Source organism: Zootoca vivipara, chromosome 9 (genome assembly GCF_963506605.1).
Source record: "Zootoca vivipara chromosome 9, rZooViv1.1, whole genome shotgun sequence".
Lineage (NCBI taxonomy): Eukaryota > Metazoa > Chordata > Lepidosauria > Squamata > Lacertidae > Zootoca > Zootoca vivipara.
The window spans coordinates 75,986,235-76,011,219 of NC_083284.1; the positions used below are offsets into that span (position 1 = coordinate 75,986,235).

General features: G+C 42.8%; 1 protein-coding gene across 2 annotated transcripts; it reads right to left on the minus strand.

Annotated features, from left to right (window-relative positions):
* Positions 1–46: 46 nt before the first annotated feature.
* FBXL5 (F-box and leucine rich repeat protein 5) lies at positions 47–24,985 on the minus strand. 2 transcript variants are annotated; one of them, XM_060279084.1, is made up of 11 exons: positions 24,749–24,985; positions 18,584–18,799; positions 16,925–17,020; positions 14,960–15,149; positions 13,827–14,009; positions 12,311–12,436; positions 10,768–10,916; positions 10,479–10,561; positions 8,380–9,102; positions 4,919–5,067; positions 47–331 (listed from the first exon to the last, which is right to left on the minus strand). In XM_060279084.1, exons 1-11 carry the CDS (start codon positions 24,830–24,832, stop codon positions 255–257), a joined length of 2,076 nt encoding a protein of 691 aa, XP_060135067.1. In that variant the 5' UTR covers positions 24,833–24,985; the 3' UTR covers positions 47–254. The 2 variants fall into 2 exon arrangements, with proteins under 2 accessions (XP_060135067.1, XP_060135066.1); XM_060279083.1 differs by having other exon boundaries at positions 14,954–15,149.

A 24,985-nucleotide genomic window follows, 5' to 3' on the forward strand; every position in this document is an offset into this window, starting at 1 on the left:
GTGTCAAAAACAATCTGAATAAGTTTCACGGCACAAAGAATTAAACCTCTCACCTTCTGAAATCAGAGTGAAACATTGTGAGAATGGTGTGACACTACATAGTTTGCTTATAAGATTCTGAATTATGGGGCAGAAAGGACCTACAATTTGCACTTCAGAAGGGAACTGTTAACACAAGATGCGGACTGTAAGTAAAGTGCATGAAAGGAAGCCTGCTGAGCTAATAAAGTAGACTGAAAAGGAAAGTAGTCAGGTCATTCACCAGAGCGGCAGCAGGCTCTGAAACCACACTGCAAGTTCTGGCATCCACTGGCGGTTTCGGCGTGAGGACCTGTGTAAAGACAGAACAAATGTGAAAGGAAGAAAAGGGGATGGTCTTCATCTTGTGCAGTAGCCATTCTTCGGCTTTTTCATCAAGGGATATTTCATATTCATTAAAAGTCTCACGTTGCATTTGTAATATCTTACTGGTATACAACTGATTTATACCACATTTAAATATATAGCATATTATTTGCCCAACAGACTTCACAGCAACACTGTGGCCTTCCAGGTGCTAGACTAGAAAACCCATCATCCTTGGCTGGGGGTGATAAGTGTTGGAGTCCAGCAGCATCTGGAGGGTCCAGGTTAGCTTCCTTGGGCTTAACAAACTTAGCTCCTGTATGAGCTACCTATTTTACTTGGAAGAAATGATAAAGCACCTAACTTTTTTTAAACCCTCCAGAATAGATAATCTGTTTCCCAAATGTATACCCTGATGAGTAGAAGGTTGCCAGTTCTGGATCAAGATTATATATATATATTTAAGTCCCATACCAAAGTTTTACCAAGTTTTAGCAACCATCACTTACCTTCATTTGCAAGTAATTTTAATAAATAGTGAAATTACTGCATCATTGGCAAAAGCCACATATGCATTTAAAAACAGGTGCCCTACAGGTGAAACCATCCAGTACTTACATTTTGAGAAGGATATTATGTTAAGAGCTATCCATTATAGCAGTTCTTCACAATCTACTTTTAAAGATGATGCCAGCAAAATAGTTACAGTTAATTCAAGCTTTAGCCAAGGTGAAAGATTTTTCAGTGGCTGACATTTGGTCACTTACACACGTTAAATGAGACTTTTAGGTTGTTGGCAAGGCAAAATGCGCTGTTGTAGCATGCAAGAGGAACAGAATAAAACAAAATCTGGGCAAGCCACTCTCAATAGCAGATACACCCCAGGATGTTTCCAACTGAGCCAGTTTGGACAAGTTAGTCTTATTTTCCTGAAACAGCCAAACAGCATGTTTTGGGGGGTAATAAACTGTGCAATGAGGATTTGTTGTTGTTGTTACTGAAAATTGACTAATTTCAAGTGGCCCAAACTCCTTTTATTCATTAATTCCAATAGCTACCTTAAGACAAAACCATCCATGCATCCACTGTTCACTAAGGAAAAACTATTTTTAAAAAGAGAACTCTCATATTGTGAGAAACTTCAAAGAGGAGCACAAAGCCAACACTACTCCAAAAGGAAGAACAAGGAAACAGTGGGGTCACTTAGAGGAGAAGATGGTGAAATGCGAACAGGGGACAGAGAAAGGGCAGAACTCCTCAATGCCTTCTTTGCCTCAGTCTTCTGCAAAAAAGAAAACAATGCCTGACCTGAAGAAAATGGAGCCGATCATTCAGCAGGGGAAACACAGCCCCGAACAAGTAAGGAGGTAGTACAAGAATACTTGGCTAGTTTAGATGTATTCAAGTCTCCAGGGCCAGATGAACTACACCCAAGAGTATTAAAAGAACTGGAAGAGGTGATTTCAGAACCACTGGCAGTAATCTTTGAGAATTCCTGGAGAACAGGTGAAGTCCCAGCAGACTGGAGGAGGGCAAATGTTGTCCCTATTTTCAAAAGGGGGGAAAGAGGGGACCCAAACAATTACCGCCCAGTCAGCCTGACATCAATACCAGGAAAGATTCTAGAGCAGATCATTAAGCAAACAGTCTGTGAGCACCTAGAAAGGAACGCTGTGATCACTAAAAATCAGCACAGGTTTCTGAAAAATAGGTCATGTCAGACTAATCTGATCTCATTTTTTGACAGAATTACAAGCCTGGTAGATGAAGGGAATGCTGTGGATATAGCCTATCTTGATTTCAGCAAGGCCTTTGACAAGGTGCCCCATGATATTCCTGTAAAGAAGCTGGCAAAATGCGGGCTAGACAATGCTACCATTCAGTGGATTTGTAACTGGTTGACTGACCGAACCCAAAGGGTGCTCATCAATGGCTCCTCTTCATCCTGGAGAGAAGTGACTAGTGGGGTGCCACAGGGTTCTGTCTTGGGCCCAGTCTTATTCATCATCTTTATCAATGACTTGGATGATGGGCTTGAGGGCATCCTGAGCAACTACACTTGGGCAAATAAAAAATAAAAAATGAAACCCCCACAAATACAGGATGGGTGACACCTGGCTTGAGAGCAGTACATGTGAAAAGGATCTAGGAGTCTTGGTAGACCACCAACTTGACATGAGTCAACAGTGTGATGCAGCAGCTAAAAAAGCCAATGCGATTCTGGGCTGCATCAATAGGAGTATAGCATCTGGATCAAGGGAAGTAATAGTACCACTGTATTCTGCTCAGGTCAGACCTCACCTGGAGTACTGTTTCCAGTTCTGGGCACCACAGTTCAAGAAGGATATTGACAAGCTGGAACGTGTCCACAGGAGGGCAACCAAAGTGGTCAAAGGCCTGGAAACAATGCCTTATGAGGAACAGCTTAGGGAGCTGGGCATGTTTAGCCTGGAGAAGAGAAGGTTAAGGGGCGATATGATAGCCATGTTCAAATATATAAAAGGATGTCATATAGAGGAGGGAGAAAGGTTGTTTTCTGCTGCTCCAGAGAAGCGGACACGGAGCAATGGATTCAAGCTACAAGAAAGAAGATTCCACCTAAACATTAGGAAGAACTTCCTGACAGTAAGAGCTGTTCAACAGTGGAATTTGCTACCAAGGAGTGTGGTGGAGTCTCCTTCTTTTGAGGTCTTTAATTTTAATGATTCTATGATTCTACTGGAAGAGATATGGATACAGACTTGTGAAACGTTCAGAAGTAATTGGATGTCTTCAGAGTTTGTTCCAATAATATTATCTGAGGTAGACTTGGGAGGGGAAAATTATGTTGTGGTCTACTAGCTTGAGAGTTGTATCATGTCAATAACTAATCCAGTATCACAGCTCCTCTTCTGTGAAACAAACCAGTCAAAGTACCTGTGCCAACAAGATTCCCACAGAACACGGAGGTCTAGGCTAGGCTTAATAGGATTTCAGCCTTGTACACTACCATCACTTTTGTCATTAAAACAAAAGCATTTCATTAGTTAGGAAGTTAGCAGCCAATGTTAAACGGAATCAATCCATTTTCAAGAGCTCAAGATCAGTGTTAGAAACTGAGATATGAAAGCTAGGAGCTAAATGGCACAGAGTTTGTTCCAATAATATTATCTGAGGTAGACTTGGGAGGGGAAAATTATGTTGTGGTCTACTAGCTTGAGAGTTGTATCATGTCAATAACTAATCCAGTATCACAGCTCCTCTTCTGTGAAACAAACCAGTCAAAGTACCTGTGCCAACAAGATTCCCACAGAACACGGAGGTCTAGGCTAGGCTTAATAGGATTTCAGCCTTGTACACTACCATCACTTTTGTCATTAAAACAAAAGCATTTCAATAGTTAGGAAGTTAGCAGCCAATGTTAAACGGAATCAATCCATTTTCAAGAGCTCAAGATCAGTGTTAGAAACTGAGATATGAAAGCTAGGAGCTAAATGGCACTTTCATCCAAGTTATGGGCGCAACAACAGAATCTCTAGGTGTGCTTTTCTATAACAAGAATCCAAAGCTGAAAATGAATGAACTGCAGCTGAAATACTATGTTCATTTTTCACATGCTCTAGTCCTTCCCCTGCCCACCCCCCTAATATTCTTAAGAGGGTCTCTTCTCCAGTCTTCAGAGAGTAGCTGGAAGTGGGGAGGCAGAAAAAGGTCCTCCTTGCCTTCCACTCTGCAATTTTAATCTGAAACCTTAGGTGCAGTACTGTGCCCAGAGCTCAGAAACTGCTCACACTAATGAAATTCCCTGCCACAAAATGCACTTAGAACAATGGAAGTTTTGAACACTGCTCCAGATACACAACACTCCATATTAACATTATTCTTTCAACTGATTCAAACTTTTTCCAATCCTAATGTAATCTCCTTATACCAAAATGAGAGCTATCAAGAGGTGGACCCAGTTACTTAACTGAAATGGGATTTTAAATGATCCAACACAAGTATGCTTCCCTGTTCTATGTTTAGCATGGTATCAATCAATCAATCAATCAATCAATATTTATTGCGGTCAAAAACCAGACAGCAAAGTTAACAACAGCAACATATGCCACAACTGCATAAAGAAGCAGATGTAATTAAGAATTCCATATAAACTTATTTACATTAAAATAAAACTCCTTCAGCTAAAATCTGTATTCCAGAGATCATAATCAGTACTCATTCGGCAGCCATCACACTCACCACTGCCTGTCTTGTCCTGACTGCTATAAAACAGAATTTCGCAACAGGCCTGATGATAACCAAATCTTCATCGGCAAGAGGGTATTTAACATAAGTTTCCTCTGAACCGCAAGATAATTTCCTCAATAACGGCAAAATTAGCTCTCGTCAGGTATCACGGTACAATGGGCAGTATAGAAGAACGTGTAATATTTAAATCTATGCCTTCATAGCAACATTAAACTTTTAACAATGAAAGGCTAACATAACTCAGAGAACCTGCCACAACAGAAAGGAAGTGGCTTCAAATTCTGAAGATTCCAGGGGTTAAATATAAATGCTTTTAAAAGGTACTTTATTCAAAAGACATTACCGTTAATGTTATCACAGTAGTAAAAGTGTTCATGATTCAGAGAAGGGCATACAGACACCAAATCCTGCAGGCCTGCACCGGTTACAGTCAGACAACCGGAGAGATTGAGGTGTTCTAGATGAGGGAGCCCACCTCCCAGAGTCAGCATCCTAGGAATGGAAAATAAAGGCACATCAAGACCATGCCAGGAACCAAACAGGCAGCAGGAGAATTCTGCTTGTTTAACAAGATGATAATTTGACAATTTGAACCCCTCAGGACTTTTGATATTTGAGCATTTCTTTCCTTGACCTTCATTATAGCAGCCATAAAGTTCATTAAACACTACCCTGTTTGATGCAAAGTGAATTCAAGACTGCCACTATTTGTTGGTTTGTTCAGACTTAAACCAAACTTTCTTAGAATTAGACACCTGTGCTCACCCAGCCCTACTATAGATAATACAGTGGATGAAATGCAAGGAAAGAGGTGGGCAATTAAGTAGGGGTACTACAGTCATATAGGATCCCGTTTGACTTTTGTCTGTAACTAAACTTAGAGGAAAGCAGAGATTCCATAGTAGTGATGGGTAAATAAGCAAACAAATCAGAGTTAGATCACAGAAGAAATTGACCATGGTAATAAGAAAAAAGGAGTAACCTGGCATCAAGACAACTTGATGAGGCTTGAAGTGCGTGAGAGTAGACAGCAGTTATTAAGAGACAGGGGTCAGGCAGCGGATGTCTTCCTATGCCAATCTAGAAAGTTTATTCAAGGTAAATGAACCAATGCTCCCTTCTCAAGTTAGCTCTTGCACATACTCTAAGTGGACGAGCTTCTGAAGTGCTTTTCTCTTGATTTCACTCTAAATCTAAAATTATACAGTGGTACCTCACAAGACGAAATTAATTCGTTCGAGTCATTTCGTATTGCGCAAATTTCGTCTTGGGAAGTGCAGTTTCCCATAGGAATGCTTTGAAATTTAATTAATGTGTTCCTATGGGCAAAAAAAAGAGCTCTCCTTTCAATGAAATGGCGCCATAGCAAAGCAGCTTAAGGCACAATCCAGCGCTCACAAACCCCGACTCGCCCGCCGAGCCCAGGAGCAGCCACAGCAGCCACATTGCCCCCAAGCGCCACGGCCGCTCCGGAAGTTTAAGGCTCTGGGGAGGAGGAAGCAGGAGCAGGGCCAGGGAGAGGCTCCCTCCCTCCTTCCCCAGCAGCCGGACCCTCGCGCCCAACCAGACAGACAGCCCGTTCGCGCGCAGGCAGGCAGGCAGGCTGTGTCTGGTTGGCCTCTCCCGTTCGCAGGCAGGCGGCTTAAGGTGAGAGTGAGCGGGGATCCGGCTGCTGCTCGGCTGTCGGCGGCCATTTCAGTGTGGTGGCGCCAATTGCCAATCGCCATGTCCCTGCGGAAGCCGGGTGATGGCAGTGGCAGAAGCGCGAGGCGGGCGGGCTCCCCGGAGGCTCAGTCTGACTTTCTCCTCCTCGCAGCGCCCTGCTTAGTCTTGCGATTTTTTTCATGCCGTGAGGCGTTCGTCTAGCGAGGTACCATTGTATTCAAAAGAGGAGCGGCGGCTGGGGGGGGGCGGAGGAGAGGCTGGAAAGATGTGAGCCTATCGCTGAAGCAGATGCGTTTGCTTGCTGCTCTTTCTCTCAACCTACGGTATGTGCCTGCACTCTCTGCTGCTGCTGAATAAATGCACACATTTCCCAGGGGCCCTCAGATTCCCCTGTTAATTAAATCAATTCATTATGCTCAGATCTGATTAGCAACCCCCCTCCCCCCCTTTGAATCAATTATTCAATACACAAACCTGTGCCAGAGGTGTCTAAGTATTAGCTTATTGCTTATTTAATTCCAAGGACACTAATTACCCCTGGGGCAAGGGAACTTTTCTCATTCTGACAAAACACAAAAGGTCAGTTAAAGTGGGTGGGTGAGTGTCTGGGGGGGGGGGGACGGGGGGACAGTGTGTGTGTATAGCTGGGGGAAAGAAGCACAGGTGCTCCAATATAAATAAGCGCTATTTTCTGCCTACCTATTGCATCCAATTATATTCCCCACATCTCCCACGCCCCATGCCTTGCTTAACTTTCTTGAAGTACAGAGTCAGAGTTGAATTGCAATCAACTTCGGTGACATGGTTGGGTTGGAAAGTATTTGCAAGTAATTGCAAGTAATATTTGTTTTTCTTTAGGGTCTATGGGAGGATTTCAAAATACCGGTAGTTGTTTATCAGAGCAGACAACTGTGAAAAATCTCTATGCTTTCTGTTACAAAAACCCCCGAAAAAGCCAGTGAAGGAAATAGCCCTATGAAAGCAACAAATGACACATACCGTAATTTAGCATGTAGTGGTAACAGTATTGAATTGTTTACAATCTGAATTAATGTTTTTTCGGTGTTAACATTCATGTTGGTTCCCTCCTTATATAGTGTATGTTCTACCTCCTCAAAAAAAAATTGCCTTAAAAATAGAATCAATCCCATACACACTTTCATGGAAGTGTTTAATTTACTTCTCTGAAGCATTCTAGAAAATGTACACAGGATCAGACTGCAAGACAGATTTCTACTTTTTCTTCTTGTTTTCCTCCTCTAAAAAGTGTTACGGTCCATAAAATACGGTACAATTATTTAAAATGCATCTCTGGGTTATTTCTGGGGCACAGGAATTCATTCCTTTCCCCCCCAAAAAGACATAGCCCAGCCCACCACATGGTTTGAGGGACGATGGACCGGCCCCCGGCTGAAAAAGGTTGCTGACCCCTGTTCTAGAAAACCTTTCTATTGAAGGCTGCTTCAGTGTGTAGTTCTAACTTGTAATGTCTGGTGAATGTTGACGCACACATCCATCCCAAGGGCTATTTCAATTTCCAAGCCAGAAAGTGGTTTCATGTATTTTAGAAGATGGTAGCCATGGGTACTCCAGTGGGAGCACAAAGCAGCAGCAGGATAATGCCCAGATCCAGGCAGAGATGAACACTCTCCACTCAGAGAGAGAACTATTCAGCAACCCAGCTGAGCTCGCTCGCTTGTGATGGCTGAATTAGCACCCAGTGTTTAGTAGGAAGCTTTCTTCCCGATGACAAACATGTTTTCTTTTATTGTCTTCAGATATACCTAAAGGAGAGGGGGGGAGCAAGGAGACACCAGAAGGGGGCAAAGTGTAGGGTTGGGGGTGTTTTAGAAATTAAAGCTCCCCTCCTCCCCGGATTTTGGAAGAGAAAACTTTACAGAGGATTGTCATCTAAGAGAAAGAAAAATTCAGAAAGAGGAATGTGAACTCAAAGGCAGAGAGGAGAGGAATAATCATACTGTATCTGATTTGGGCAAAGCACTTCTCCACCTCCAATCGTCAATGCATTACCACCAGGTTCAGTGGCTAAGTAATGATGAGATAACAATATGATTATGTGTTGTTGTTTTTTGAATGGCATTAATGGATTCTGGCAGGGGTTTCAAAGAGGCTACATACCTGAGACCGTGGTCTGTTATCTGGTAACATCCTGACAGACTGAGGAACTGAAGAACTCGCGCTGTCTCATGGTCTGATTTTGCACTCCTGAAGTATGCAAAGTCTTTCTCCTCTGACTGTTTACTAGTCCTTGGTGCATGTTTAGATAGTGCAGAGGATCCTGGGAGTGCCTGAATAGTTCTTAAAGCTGTCCCAGCACAACAGAAAGAGTGACCGCAGTAGGTCAAGGCAGTAGGAGCACAGTGCTGCTGCCAGCAAATACTAGTCCTTAGTCCAAAAATGTCTTTGCTGCTGCATGATGCAGAACAACAATTTGATGAAGGTTCTATCACACAAACTCCTTCAATATTTCTGTGTTTCCACTCAGCAGCATCTTCAATATCTGCCAGATCTTCTGCATCTAACATCCAGATATAGGCAGAGTTAAAGCTCTCTGATCTGACAGGTGCAATCCAATGGCTTTCATTTCCTTCTCCTTTAATCAAATTTTCATTTGCAATATCATGCAAACTACAGTTCTTTTTGCTGGCCTGCATGGCAATGTCTTTGCTTTTCCACACAGTTTTTCCATTCCTGTTTTGACAACTTTTCGGAGATCCTGCTTCATTGGGTGACAAAATTCCCAAGGCCCTGGAAATCTTTTTTACAGCCACATCTGTGATTCTCTCACATCCAGAGAGATCAAGATGCCGGAGATTCTGGCAGCAACCAACCCAAGACCAACTGAAACAAATATTAACATATTTGTTAACCAATATTTCATTATTGTCCCAACCAGCATATTCAAGCTATTGCAAATAAAGTATTCATATTCGGATCAAAGAATGTTCAACCGTAAATGCATATAATACTAAAAGAAATCAATTAAGGATTAATAGCAACCATGCCATGCATACCCGACAAACTAGCTTTTCCCTTCTGAAAAGGGCATAGACCCTGTTTCCCCTATTTTAAGACGTAGTCATAAAATAAGCCGTAGCAGGATTTTTAAGCATTCAAGGAATATAAGCCATACCCCGAAAATAAGACATAGTGATAGGCACAGCAGCAATGCTGGCTGCAGCAGGAGGAAGAGAAAAAATTAAGACATCCCCTGAAAATAAGCCATAGTGTTGTTGTTTTTTGAGGAAAAATAAATATAAGACAGTGTCTTATTTTCGGAGAAACATGGCAACTCTCCCTTGCAATGTATGACAGGAGTCAGGAAGTGCAATTCATAGATTCTACGACATTCATCACCTTCCCCTACTATTGTACCTCAACATAGTTCAGGTGACCTTCCAGATGTTGCTGAACTACAACTCCCATGATCATTCCTTGCCATTGGGTATGCTAGCCAAGAGCAATAAGATTTAGGTCCAACAATACTTGGAGGGGCAAACGTTCTCCACCTTTGCTTTAAATTATCCGACTGCTGCATTGTAGAACAGGTCAAAGGGTATGAACACAAGGCTGTATAATGCTCTCTCCAACCCTTCCCCCTCCTTTCATGCACAAGAAAGGAAGATTAAAGTATTGTGTCCAGTTCTGGATTAAGAGGAAAATTGACGAATGGGATATGTACAGAGGAGGGTGACCAAGAAGATCAAGGATCTGGAAGCCAAGCCTTAGGTGGAACAGTTGAGGGAGTTGGGAATGTTTAGCCTGGATAAGAAGCCTGAGAGGAGATATGATAGCCATCTTCAAATATCTCAAGGGCTGTCACATGGAAGAGGGAACTAGTTTGCTTTCTCCTGCTCTGGAGGATAGGATCCGAACCAATGGCTTCAAGTTACAAGAAAACAGATTCTGATTCAACATCAGGAAAAACTTTCTGATATTAAGAGCTGTTTGACAGTGGAATCAACTCCCTCGGGAGATTATGCACTCTCCTTTATTGGAGATTTTAAAGCAGATGTTAGATGATCATCTGGCAGTGGTGCTTCAAGTTGAGATTCCTGCATTGCCGGGGGTTAGACTAGATAGTATGATACATAACAACTTCCAAAACCAACATTTCTCCCTGCCAAAAACAGTTCACATATCAAGGCTCTAGTAATTACTATACTGTTGGCAGTTTACCAATGGCAAAGTAAGCAACCACCCAAAGGATTACCAACCTTTCAAATGCAGAATCAGAAATATCAGTTTGAGTGAGATCAAGATGTTCCAAGTTAGGACAGAGTTCTAAGATCTGTCTGACCTAGGTTTAAAAGAAAATGGAGTATCAGTTTATGGTTGCAATAAAAATTATGTCAGAGATTATATTGCTGTCTTTATACTGTTAATCCACCTTGAATACAGAGCAGGCAGAAAAGCAACACAAATTATTTTATTGAAAAACACCCACTTAACCACCCTTATTATTCTTTACAGATTCCCCAGATGTATTCACTATGTATACTGTACCATTTTGTTAGATATGGCAGAGCTGTATGCCAGCACAATTGTTTTCACTGAGGTGCCTACACGTGGGAGAACGTTATGAATTAAGCCCTGAAGAAAGTCCTTTTCTTTTTGAATAATGCTGATAGCCAAGGATTCTTCTGCATTTTCTTCTAAAAGGGATCAAAAGACAAATTTAAGAATAAAAAATGGACATATATACAAAGTATGCAAATATATTAATTTTAAAAACATCTATATATCAAATGCTGTCTGTGCCAATGAAAGGGCAGCTAATTAGTATAATAAAAGCTGCAGCATAAGTACTTTAGTCAAAAGGACAAATTGCAGATGCAGAGCATCTCCCTGCATGTTTTGCCAACCACCACAAGAGGTCAGCCTTCAGAGTAATGAAAGTTAGTTATCTACGGTGTCGACGGTCACAATCTGACACTGAGGTAGTTTTCTGCAAACCAAGCTTTCCCCAAAACAGCAAGGAAACTATGCCTTAAATTTGATGGGCATGGTAGTTCTAACGAAAGTGTCACACAACTCAACTGACAGAAAAGGCGCACTGACTTTAAGAGAAATATGTCAATCAAGATTATATAAATGTACAAATGTACAAGTATGCTTACTTAACTCTAAACATCAGTCCAAAAGACCAGCAGTACTAATAAATATCATCAAAGCCAAAAGCAGTTCAGATGGAATGTTGGGGCAAATAAAAAGGTCTCATTCTTCACAACTGAAAAGGCACTTAGTGAAGGAAGGGGCAGAGTGCTGATCAACACAAAAATGAGGGGAAACCAGTTTTTCTCAAGAATATCCCCAAGTGTCCTGCTATTGGCAAGTTGCTTTTTTGCTCACTAGTGTCTACATCCCTCAAAGAGACCTATTCCTTTACAAAAACAAGCCATGATCTCATAGTGTCCTTGCCAAGTATAATACTCTAGATCAGGCATCCCCAAACTGTGGCCCTCCAGATGTTTTGGTCTACAACTCCCATGATCCCTAGCTAACAGGACCAGTGGTTGGGGAAGATGGGAACTGTAGTCCAAAACATCTGGAGGGCCGAAGTTTGGGGATGCCTGCTTTAGATGAGAGGTTTTCAAGCTTTTTGGGTCCACGGCTCCCTTGACCAACTACATTCTTTCTGCAGCACCCCTGTGAGGCTCAGGAGCCCACTTATGTCACCCCTTCCCTGCAGAACTGGCAGCCTCTCACCCTTTTTCGAACACCCTCCCTTGTGGAGTGTTCCCTTAGCCTCCTCTCCCCTCTTGGGAGTCCTCTGGGAGGACTCCCCTCTTGGGAGTCCCACAGAGGAGCTTGTGGCCAGGGCTGCTGCAACAAACAGCTGTGCAATCCTTTGGGAGGCAAGGACACAAGAGGGCATCAGAGGACAGAGGGAAGAAAAGAGGGACAGAGGCCAGTGTTGCCCACGGCACCTCTAACCATCATTCAAGGCACCCCCAGGGTTCCATAGCACACTGGTTGAAAACCACTGCTCTAGACCACCCAAGACAAAACTGTAAAGGGAAGATATACAGTTCACCCCTTAACTTACCAGACTCGTCTATATCAGCATCTTCATCCCATTCCTGAAAAGCACGGCTTTCATCTTTTCTGTTTTTTACCCATTCTTCATCAGGATCTGTATCAAGATCACCTGGTGGGCCACTGGACCAGTCTCCTAAGTAGCCAACAAGAACACATACAAAGATCATGCATGTGAAAGTAGCACATGTAAAATTTGTATCCTCCCTTTTCAGAACATACCAGCGGTTCAGTACTCAGATGTCGTTCCCGTAATCAGATGTCTATTGCTAGAGCTTAGTCATCAAGGTGTCAAAATTAATTGTAATAGAATTACACTGAATTAACAAGTAGAATAAGGAAAATTAAAATTAAAAATTCTCAATTTTTCTTTAATTTCCCTTTAAAGTGGACTCTTTATTACTGCAATTGCAGTTGTTCAAGATCAAATCTACAGTCGTACCTTGGTTTTGGAATAGCTTAGTTCCCAAATGTTTTGGTTCCTGAACGCCGCAAACCCGGAAGTGACTGTTCTGGTTTGTGAACGTTCTTTTGGAAGCCGAACATCTGACGGGGCTTCCAATTGGCTGCAGGAGCCTTCTGCAGACAATCAGAAGCCACTCTTTGGTTTCCAAACATTTTGGAAGTCAAACAATGGATTCTGTTTGACTTCCAAGGTAAGACTGTATTTTGGAAAGAAATGAGCACTGAAACACTTTAATCTCTTTACTGCACTCCTTACTGCATTGGCAATTGTTTATGATAAAACCTATTTGAGAAGGAAACTACAATATCTGCCGGAGGGCCACAGGTTAGCCACCCTAAATATGTTAGATACAAGATAAATAATTCTAAGCCCAGTTTTAACTTGGTGATTTAAAATAACTAAGACTGAACCTAATGAATTCTGTCTATCTTGAATGTAGTATATCAGCAGTAACTGGTCAATGTAGGGCTATTCACAAGTTACACTGGGAGCTGGCCATTGTATGGGACTCCAGGGCAGTGAGGGTCTAAACTGCTGATTGGGATGACTCAGAATATACTGTCCCCTCAGTTGACATGGCAGGTTGCAACTGTACTGATTTGGATGCCTCCTGAGATAATGTTGCTCACCTCGGCAACGGGTTCCCAAGATAAAGGCAACAGTCTTATCTATGCTTGGAAAATGGATGCCATTTTGACTCAAGATGATACACCAAAATGTGACATTGGTGTCACTTCACTTAATTTGGTGTGACTGCTACAAAAGAGGTGGTTTTCACCTATATTTGAATGTCATTAGATGCCATGAGGTATGTTCCAGTGTGTGTACAGCCCCAAAACTCACAAATTACACTAGCCATTTAAAAATCACATGGGGGGGGGGTCTTCAAATTTCTGGGGAGCACTGGGCACTCCCCACTAGCCAAAGAATATAGATATGCCATAAAAATAGAGTAGTTTGCGTTTACAATTCTTGATCTCAGAAATTATATACCTTCCTTTTCTTTTACACATAGATGGTAATCTAAGCTTCTAAAGAGGTGGTAATTTCAGCCACTTACCTCTGGCCCAGTGCACAGGGTAAAGATGTTTCCAAAGAGATCCAGTTTTAGCCAACTGAGACCATTTGCTATTTACTTGACTGCATCGACACAACTCCTGAGGGCTAAGGTAACTAAAAATAGTCAGCACAACCTCAGAAGGAAGATCAACAATATTGGTGGTTTGCCCTGTTTCTTCAGTTTCTGAAATATATGGGAATACATTCAGTATTTTGGCAGTGGCTTGAAGAGTATTATTCTGTTTAGAATGCAACAATAAAAAATAATCACTGAAGCTGTGGCAGAAAAGCAGCTGACAGCATGTATAAATGGGGAGCCATCAACTTTTACATCTCTCTCTCAGAGCCAAAGGACTGGTTGTTGACATCCTTTTCCAAAAGAATGAGAAACATAAATACTACCCCAAACTCAACTGCTACTAAATTGCACAAACATTAAGCAATTAAACAAGTAGAACTAGTGAAAAATATTAGCCACTTCATCCAAAAACAAAGAAGCATGCAGGACAAAATCATTGTGTTTTTATTTATTTTTATTATTTTATTAAATTTATATACAGCCCTATACCTGCAGGTCTCAGGGCGGTTCACAGGATAAAATCAGAATATTAAACCACAATATACATAATTCAAAATAAAAACAAAACCAACCCATTTTAGAATATTTTCCAACCTTTTCTTACCATCCTGCAAGTGTTCCTTATTAATCTCTATACCACAAAGTAAAAATGTACTTGGAAATAAATGCTGCTATTTTCAAGAAAGCTCATCGAAGCACTGCTGCTACTTGTTTTGGCAACCAAGATATTTTCCTACAGGACTCTACTCTGCAGCATTATTATTATTATTATTATTATTAGGCACTACCTTCAATCAGAAAATGAAAGCTAGTCTGGGGTGAAAATGTGCAGTCTAGGATATGAAAAATGTTTAAATGAGTAAGACTGACCAGACCCGAGTTGAGTATAACAGAGACAAGATCACTGAAGAGACCAAAAGTAACTGCAACCTATATCAAAAGCTCTACAAGTTGCAAGAACATAATTTTAAGTGCAGTGGAGTTATCTGACATTATTTTCTAGAAAACCAGCTGAGAAATTCAGAAGATTGCTACAAATAAAAGGTTACCTTCACCTTGATCTGCTTTTTCATCCACAGAATATTTAAAAGCTTTCTGCAGTTCCTCAGCTTGATTCCAGAGACTAATACCTCTACGTATTTCTGCTGCAGCTTCCTTCTGGGAGCAGTGTTGTGCGATTACTTTTTTTTTTATGTCCTTCAATTCCTCATAAGTAAAATATTCCATCAACATTGGCTGGAAAACCTAAGATACAAACACCACTTTCTGAATAACCCACTTATTCCAATTTGCTCTTGTTTTTGAAATACCACATATAACTTTCTCAGTCTAAGATCATCAAACACATATGACACACATACAAGGATGAGAAACAACATATACATAGGATTAGCTGCAGTAGGGCTGGGCGATATCTGGTTTTTAACATGAAATATCACCAGCTAACCATCGCAATATAGCAATATTCATGATGCCTGAAATAAGGATGGGTGACTGGACTGAGGAGGGAGGGAGCAAGCAGGAACTGCAACCAGGAGAAAGGAGGCAGCCTGCTTGCTCCAGCGAAGGTGTAGACAGGCAGGCAACCAGGTTCTTGGGCTCCCTCTACCAATTCCGGCAACTGGACTGCAGAGGGAGCGAGCGAGCACTGGGTGCCCAGGGGTGAAATATGCTTTGCTGGCAGCAGCTGGGGAGCAAATGGGGGTGTGCAATATATTGCTAGCTCAAAAATTCCAAAGTCGTTATCACAATCTGAACTTCAAACCAGTTTCAGACGATGTATTGATATATCACCAAGCTCTGCAGCTTATTTTGCAGATGAGCACCTGGACAGACAATAACTCATAAAAACTGAGACATAGAATCATAGAATTGTAGAGCTAGACCAAGGGTCATTTGGTCCAACCCCCTGCAATGCTGCGAAGGCCCTGCCACAGGTCACTGTCAACTCGGCAACCCCCAGTGGTGACACCACCAACAGAGCCTCCCCTGCTGATTGTATGGCCTGGGGAAGGTGGTCTTTTAGGTAATTGGGTTCCAAGCCATTTAGGGCACTGTATGCTCAAACGACTCTTGAACTTGGTCTGGTAGCTCAATGGTAGTCGTGTAATGATCCAAGTACTGGTCCCATTGGGCTGTCATACTTACCAACCTAACAACTGCATTCTGCACTGGTTGCAGTCTCCAAGGGCAGCTATACATAGAGCACATAACAGTAGCCCAGGTGTGAGGTCACCAGAGCATGGACAACTGAGGCCAGGCAGGCTAGCCTGATTCAGGAAAAGCTGATGAACAAACCTAGGCAGGGCATAAGAACTTCCAGCCATGGAAGCCATTTGAGATTCCAATGACAAATTGGAACCCAAGAGTACTACCAGACTATGAACCTGTTCATTTAGTGGGGTATAACCCCACAGAAAACAGGTTGTACATCCAATTCCTAGACCCGGGTACTACTGGCCCACAACACCTCCATCTTATTAGAATTCTGCCTTAGTTTATCAGTCCCTCTCTATCCCATTACGGCTTTCAGACACTGGTCCACCTTCACAGCCTTTCCCGAAAAAAGTGACAGAATGGAGAGATAGAACTGTGTGTCCTCAACATACTGATGGCACTGTGCTCCAAATATCCTTGCAGAAAATGGAAAAGAAGAGAAGCAGACGTGAGCTTGCCAATTTTGGCAGACCAGTTTTGTCTTTTGAGGAGGACACTCAAATCCAAGACTAAAGGTTCTTGACTACTACAGTCAGAATTGAAAGAGTTACTTAGGATAATACAATGAGGCTTCCCCCCCTTTTTTATTTGCTTTGAATAGCAAAATCCCCATACCACAAACTGCTCTTAAAGCTCCAAGCATTTGCCACAAAGTAAATATGCCTCCTGCTCAAAAAGCACATCTAAAGCCTGCTTGGACACATGGCATTCGGAAGCTTAATTACCGTAACCATCCAATTCCCATCCGTTCACTGGGTAGAATATAACATAATGACCAGAAAGCATTTCCTAGTACAGCTTACCTCCTCCTCTTCTTTCATATGAGGAAGGAAATCCCTGGTAAAAGCTTCAAGCCTCTCCTTTAGCTGTTTCGCATAGTTTAGTTGTTCATATTCATTCTGAGAATGATAAAAAAATACCATTACTAAGCATTTGTAGCTTTAAACACATGATCAATTGTCAGAAATTGTTCAAGTTCTAAAATCCTTAAAATTAAATATGAAGCAATACTGAAATACCAATTGCTTTGTGTCAGTTTCCACAGTAAGTTTAAGCCATTAAAAACAACACACCTCTTCTTTAGATGTCTTAAAACAGATGCCCAGAGACCAACGTATAAAATATGTTAGCATTTCATTTCTAAAATGCTATTATTTTAGTGCAAATGTAAACACTTGTTGTCAGCATGTCTAAATTCAGTAAGATAGATTTTGAAATAATTCCCCAGAGGATGCTTCAGATTCAATTTAAAGAACTTGCAGGTGACCAGATTTTGGGAGCATTTCATTATATCATTTAAGTACTTAACAGGCATTGAAAACTAGCAGTGGTAGCAGTAGAATTCAACAAATGAAAAGGTTAGAAAGGATTACCGTCTGACATGTCACAAGCATGGAAAAGTAACTACATATGCCACTTTGTAAAGATAACATACAGTGAGCCAGAAGCCTATAAACTCATGGGTCTCTCTGATATACCTATACAATTAAAGGGGTTAGAAATTGGCAATCCAGATGCAGCCCCTCCATTCAGTCTGCAGAACCCCCTTCTCCTCCCGGACAAGTTTTAGGGTTTTTTTTTTAAAAAAAAAAAACCTAGGGGGGCTTTTCAAGTCTAATTTTGGGAGGGAAGAATCAGGCAGGGCTTGCATCTGGGGAGGGAAGTGCTTACCCTCTTTGTGCTGTGAATCCCTCGTGCCAGAATAAGACTGGGGGGAGCCTTCTACTGGTGCTAATGGAGGGCTGTTTTCAATGCTAACTGCCACTTGGGAAAAATTGGCTATCTTTAAAGAAAGTACAGCTAGGAAAGGAAGGCTTAAACTTCCCCTTCCTAACTAATATCTATGAAGATCACACACACACCCCATGCAACTATTTTTCCACCCTAGTGTAGTGGAGGGAAGAAAGAGTAAGAATCTGCATACAAACATGTATAAGGAGTGTGCTATATGTGCATTCTGGTGGTGCACATACTCCAGAATTAGCCCCTCCTGCCCTGCCAATGGCATACGACCCCCAAGAGGGGTGGTCAAGATGGAACATAGCACTCCCACTGAAAAAGATTCCCCACCCATCAAATCTTAAAGCTATGATGTTCTTAATCATCCACATCCCATGTGACTCCTGTTTTATAAGGTGTGTTATTCAGGCATGTCATACTGCCGGAAGTGTCAGCTGCTGGCATCGCCCAAGAAGTAAACCATATATTTAGAGAAGTTCCCTTCTACCTGAAGGAGTCAATAAAGTTATGACTAAGTTTGACATTCTAAAGCACACTCACAAGAAATAAGCCTCACTACGCGTAGCATGGCTTCTTTCTAAGCAAGCATATATACAAAAAGCCTTGTAGCACCAGAACTACGCCAATGAAAATGAGATTGCACAAATTCACACATGATCTCAGAAATGTGATTTTGCATTCCGCCACCCAGAAACCAAACACTCTTCTTTCTGAAAGCTCACCTTCACATTTTTCAACCCTTTCTCAAAGAGGCTAAGCATTTCTGAGAGTTTGTTGTCTGAGTGTACATTATACACAGTCCGGCTGCGTTGCTGAAGTAATCCAATTATGTATTCATTTTCAATTTGTTCATGCATTTTGAATTCCTTAAAAGTAGCATATAGGGATTGGAGGAGAGCCCGGAAGTCATTGTTGTTGGAGAAGTTGGTCTTAGAAAGCTGGTGGGAAGAAACAAAAAAAAATGATCTGTTTCTTTCTGGGCTAATACTCAATAAATCATGTTATCCTCTAAAAAGGTATTTGACACCATCCCACTTCCCTGGTCAAATGTGTTTCCCCTCCCCACCACAGGTGTTTCTAACTCTGATTAAGAACAAAACAAAACCTACCTGACAACACATTATTAATACAGGTAAAAAGTCATTTAAAGTTATTTTAACATATGGCAAATATATCAAAACCTCAGTTTTAACTTCAGTAGTAAATGTATTCTATTTCAATTATTTTTGTTGTAATTATAGAAAAAAGGTTTTGCTTACAAATCTGGTAAGAGTACTAGCTATTAAAGTGCTTTTAGGGTTGTGCTGTCGTTCAGTGCTGAGGTTCAGAGACTTTTCATACATACATTAATTCATTCATACATACATACATACATACATACGGTACATACATACATACACACACACACTGCTCCCACTAAGCTGAAGGAACCATCAGTGACCCTCAGCTATGGACTGGAAATTCATTTTGTCACAGACACCCTCCACAATGGATGAAGTGTCTTGGGATATCCAGTCTCTGGCATCCTTTGACTCTCAACAGAGGTCATCCCAGAGTACAAGGGCTGAAGCTGGATGCTTCTTCCCTCTCTAGGCATCTCCACACATCCAGGACAGACTCAATCATTAGCTTAGGAATGATACCACATTCAGCTCACTCTCTAAGATGTGCCAGTGAAGCTGTAATGCTACCACCAGTGCAGACAGAAAATGAAATGTCTTGAAAAAGAAGTTCAAGGAAATACTCAGGAGTATAGCCCAGGACAATGCTCTTCTACATTAGGGAAGGTTGGCAACCATCCTTCTAAACTAGAAATATGTGACTATGGACTATTCTGAGGTATCAGTGTTCCCAACCAGAGTCAAAGGACAAGCCCCAGAACCATCACAGAGGCAACATCCAGGCAAATCTCATCAACCAGACCAGGAACATCTGGCCAGACAACAAAGACTTCTTCCCTACTTGGGACCACCGAAGTAGGGATCAATGCCAACTCTGCCACTAGTATCCAGCACTCTTGTTTCTCAATTGGCACCCACAGCTGCCCTTTCCAAGACGGCTGCTGCTTGCAAGCTGTCACAACCTATCTTGAACAGTTTGTGCTTTCTCACTCCATGGGTGTGTCCCACTGTCCCAGGGGCTGGTTCCTCCCATCTTCGTAGTTCTACAAAATGTACAAAAGTGAATGCCAATGTGGAGACAGTATGAGATCACTTGAAGCTTTGTATTTGGTGCGCATAGAAATAACACTATGAGAAGAGCAACTGCCAAACACCACAAACATTACTTTTTACCAAAGGGAACCATTACGCCACTACCCACTGAGACTACAGCATAGCTACAGAATGAAGCCTTTGGCACTTTTCTCTTCTGCAACAGGAAAGAGAAGACGTAGGAGCATCTGTTGGAACTAGATGACAACACCTTCTCAGAAGCAACCTAACCTCTAACAGTGTTCTTCCATCTTTCCTACACTTTTCTTCTACAGTGCAGATGAACAAGAGTAGCATGAAAACTTGGCTCACCTTGAACAACAGCTGCAGGAGGTGCTGCTGCTGATCAACATGCAAGTAGGAGGTAAGCTAAGGAACCCAAAGAGATGAGTTGTATACAGCTCAAAGGACTCAGCTAACACTGCTAAAATCATTGAGAACAGGTTTACAGAATAGGGTTGTGAGGGGGTTGCATTCCGGGTCATAGAATCATAGAGTTGGAAGAGACCACAAGGGCCATCCAGTCCAACCCCCTGCCAAGCAGGAAACACCATCAAAGCATTCTGGACAGATGGCTGTCAAGCCTCTGCTTAAAGACCTCCAAAGAAGGAGACTCCACCACACTTCTTGGCAGCAAATTCCACTGTCGTACGGCTCTTACTGCCAGGAAGTTCTTCCTAATGTTTAGGTGGAATCTTCTTTGTTGTAGCTTGAATCCATTGCTCTGTGTCCGCTTCTCTGGAGCAGCAGAAAACAACCTTTCACCCTCCACTATATGACATCCTTTTATATCTTTGAACATGACTATCATATCACCCCTTAACCTTCTCTTCTTCAGGCTAAACATACCCAGCTCCCTAAGCCGTTCCTCATAAGGCATTGTTTCCAGGCCTTTGACCACTTTGGTTGCCCTCTTCTGGACACGTTCCAGCTGGTCAGTATCCTTCTTGAACTGTGGTGCCCAGAACTAGACACAGTACTCCAGGTGAGGTCTGACCAGAGCAGAATACAGTGGTACTATTACTTCCCTTGATCTAGATACTATACTCCTCTTGATGCAGCCCAGAATTGCATTGGCGTTTTTAACTGCTGCATCACACTGTTGACTCATGTCCAGTTTGTGGTCTACCAAGACTCCTAGATCCTTTTCACATGTACTGCTCTCAAGCCAGGTGTCACCCATCCTGTATTTGTGCCTTTCATTTTTTTTTGCCCAAGTGTAGTACTTTACATTTCTCCTTGTTAAAATTCATCTTGTTTGCTTTGGCCCAGTTGTCTAATCTGTTAAGGTCATTCTGAAGTGTGGTCATCACATGCTTTGGTGGAGAAGACGCAAACCCACCCCACCACCTTCTAGGTCTGAAACTGGCATGCACGTTGGCCGGGGGAGTATGCCTTGGTGAGACACAAAATGATCATTCCCTGTACTGAGACCCTTTACAAGCTTGATAACGGCAAACATTTCCTTGTTTATGTACAAAAGTGCATGAAATATCTAATCCAGGAGTCCTTCATTGGGCGAGGGAGAAAAGGAAGAGAGAGAAATCCTTTTGCTAATTGCAAACAACACAATTAAGGTCAAAGGTTTATTTCAGAGATTATGTAGCATGTTCTGACATAACTGTGTAAGCCCCGCAAAGGCACTACTGTAATAATTAAAGACTAAGAATTTCAGAGAACTCCTCTTCCTCCTTCTCTCTTCTTTCCACTCCCATATTCCATCAAATGACTGAAAGGAAAACAAAGGAAATAGTGCAGGGGCAAGGTGGTGATTTAAAACACCAAAGGGGGGGAGGCAAATTTAAACCACCAATTTAGATCAAGTTTCCCACTGGTACTTTTCATATAGTACCAAAATAATAGTGTAAATATTAGTACACCATGTTAACTTCTAACTACAGTATCATAATATTTAATTACTGTACTACAGTGAAGCTTTACATCTATTTGTTACACCTGCCTCTCATAAAAACAAAAATGAAATACCCATGACTGAAGAAAATGTTTCAATGTGACTGTGAAGGGAAGACAGCAGAAGAAACCACAGGAGATGGGTAAAAATACTCCGAAAGGCACGTGGGGATAGGAAGGGGAAATGTAAAGGAAAAGTCTTCTCTACTAGAAGCTTCTGGATCAGGAAGTTCTGCCCAAAACGCAGAGGCTGAGTCACAATCCCTTCAGACAAAATGTCTGTACTTGGCCTGAGAAAAGCTGGGCTATGGAACTTCTTGCCACAAGGAAATGTGACAAAAAAACCCAAATTCATAAATTGGATTAAATATCAGTGGAAAATGATGTCTGTAATTGCCTGCTCATTTTGTTAAACCTCACTTCCATCTGCCACCATTTGCCCTGCACCACTATCTTGTTGTGCCTTAGTATTTTTCAGTCATCTCAAGTGGGCTCTGGGGGTTGAGAGCTGTACTATAGCAACACACAACACATGTGATCACATACAGTAAATTCTGTGTACGTGACATGCATATGGCCAAGTAAAATGGCCCCCCACCTGGAAAAAATAATTATCTGCAAATAAAGTTTACCCTGCACTGCTCTTTTCTACAAAGGCTTTCCTGTAGTAGAGCAGGGGCAGGGTGTGGGGAGGTAGATCAGGATATACCTGTACATCTGGGAGTGACCTCCCTAGATCAAGTCTTTCTTACTCCCAGATAATTAACAATGGCAACAATTCTAATACTGACATGAAGTAAGGGTGGGGAAGAGGCGTACACGGAAATGGATATTTGTGTATTGGAAGGTGTGTGAGTTCAATTCAGTTCTGGTTTTTTAAAAAACCCTCATGGACTGAGATTTAATTCTAAGTACCTGTATTTTGTACCTCTCCCCACTTAGTAGACCACAGGAATCTAGTGAAAAACTAAGTCCTGCAAGCCTGGAATCTGCCCTGCCCTACAGTTTGATAGCACCCACCTGAAACCTACACTTTATGTTGTTTAAAGTTATTCTTTATGGGCAACTTGAAATAAAGGCACACGAACACACCCAATAATCAAAATCTGCATTGCTACATGGAAAAAAACTGCTAACAAAAATTGTAGTTGCAAATAACTTTTGAGGGAAGAGGGGTGTGCAGCTGCCAGGTAAATCAGTTATGTTCCTCATTCAGTGTGGGACTGCCTATTTTACAGAGTGTGCTAGACCACCTTTCTTCAACCTTCAGCCTTTAAACCTTGTTGGGATTACAACTCCCATAACCCCTGATCTTTGTCTAAACTGATTGGGTCAACCCAAACACGCCATCAGCATCAGGAAGCTGTAATAACCAAAACACATTGAGTAATACATTATCTTCGGCACATCTCTGAGGATTGGGCCCCTGTGATCTCTGCAGGCACATCTTCTGAGGATTGGGCCCCTGTGATCTCTGCATTTCCTTGCTCTCTGTTACCGGTACTTGTTAAGCTGCCAACTTAAAAAGCAAAAACACCTGCTTCAAGGAACGTGCACTCTAAAATGATACAGGGAGAGAAAACCTGCCTTTAACTTGGGCCTGCTGACACACCAACTCTGCATTACAAATGTGACATGAAGGCTGGCAACATTAACCTCATCATGTGGGAATCCTTGTTCATCCACAGCAGTGACTGGAGAAGGACTGCTGCGAGAAGCACAGAGAAAAGAAATGCCATGGTGCGCCTGCAGCAGCACAACTGGGTACCTTCATCTGCCCCACCTGCAACAAAACTTGTCTCTCCCATAGCAGCCTCTACAGGTTCATGCAGCAAGGTGGGTACACTTGACCTAGGCCTCGGAGGGCTAAGCCAGCTTGTGGGTCCTGCCAGGAACAAGCTGCTTTTTTGCCTGTGTTTATAATTTTATTCTAGCAAGACTTCCATCCTGGTCCTCAGACAAGCTCTGCATGGGCCTATGTATCTACAGCCTAGAGTTTGACTTCAACCCCTGAGGCGCACTCCTCCACTGTATCCAGAGACAGAGGGATGCCAACAACCTATGTTTTTTAACATTTGGATTTTTGAACGAGCTTTTCTTTGTTCCTATTCGACACGCATGGTTCATGTCATCCAAAGTCCAATGATGTATTCTACAGTTTCTGCTTTCATGCAGCAGCATAGCTGGGAATCGCAGTGGCCGAGGGGTGTGTCGGAGGGAAAGTCGGCGGCTAATGCACTTAGGCTGCGGTTCGTTCGGGGGTGCTGCCTTTTAAAGGATTATTAAGCCAAGGACACACGTGCGTGCGTGCACACGTGTGGCGAAAAGGCCGCATCAGAGATTTTTTTTTAAAAAAAAAACAACATGCGGAGAAGCTGCGTCACGTCTCCGCTAATACCGGGAAGGAAGACCCCCTGCGCCTAAAAACCGGGGAAGAAAGGGGGGAAATCTGCAAGCGGAGGAATGTGGCGGTGGGGGTACGGGGGGGGGGAACAAGTGTGCGGACGACGGTGGCCGAGAGGAACACGGCGCGCGCCAGGCGGTGGCAGCTGCGCAGGCGCACCTCTCTCCTCCGGCTCCCCAGAGGATGCGCGCGCATCCCATCTCACGCAGCAAACGAACGCCGGCCGAGCTAGGCCTGAGGGGGCCGAGGGGCGTGTCTCGGCGCCTCAGGGAACATGGGGCGGACGCACGACCTCCCCCCCCCGGCTCTGCCCGGCGCGTCTCCCGCCCATCGGAACCCCCCTCCTCCTCCCCTCAGACCTTGTCACAGTAAAGCCCGACGAGTTGCTTCATCCGCCAGTGCGGGGCCGTGAAAACATCCACCTCCTCAGGGAAGGGAGCCATCTTCTCTCCCCCATATATATAGAGACGTCCGTATAGACAGAAAGAGAGACCCAGGCGCTCTCGCTCGCCAGCCGCGGCCAGAGACGTTGCCCCTTCTGCGCGTGCGCCCCGCCTCCAACCGCCGCTCTCGCGGCCCGGGCGACAGTTGGCGCA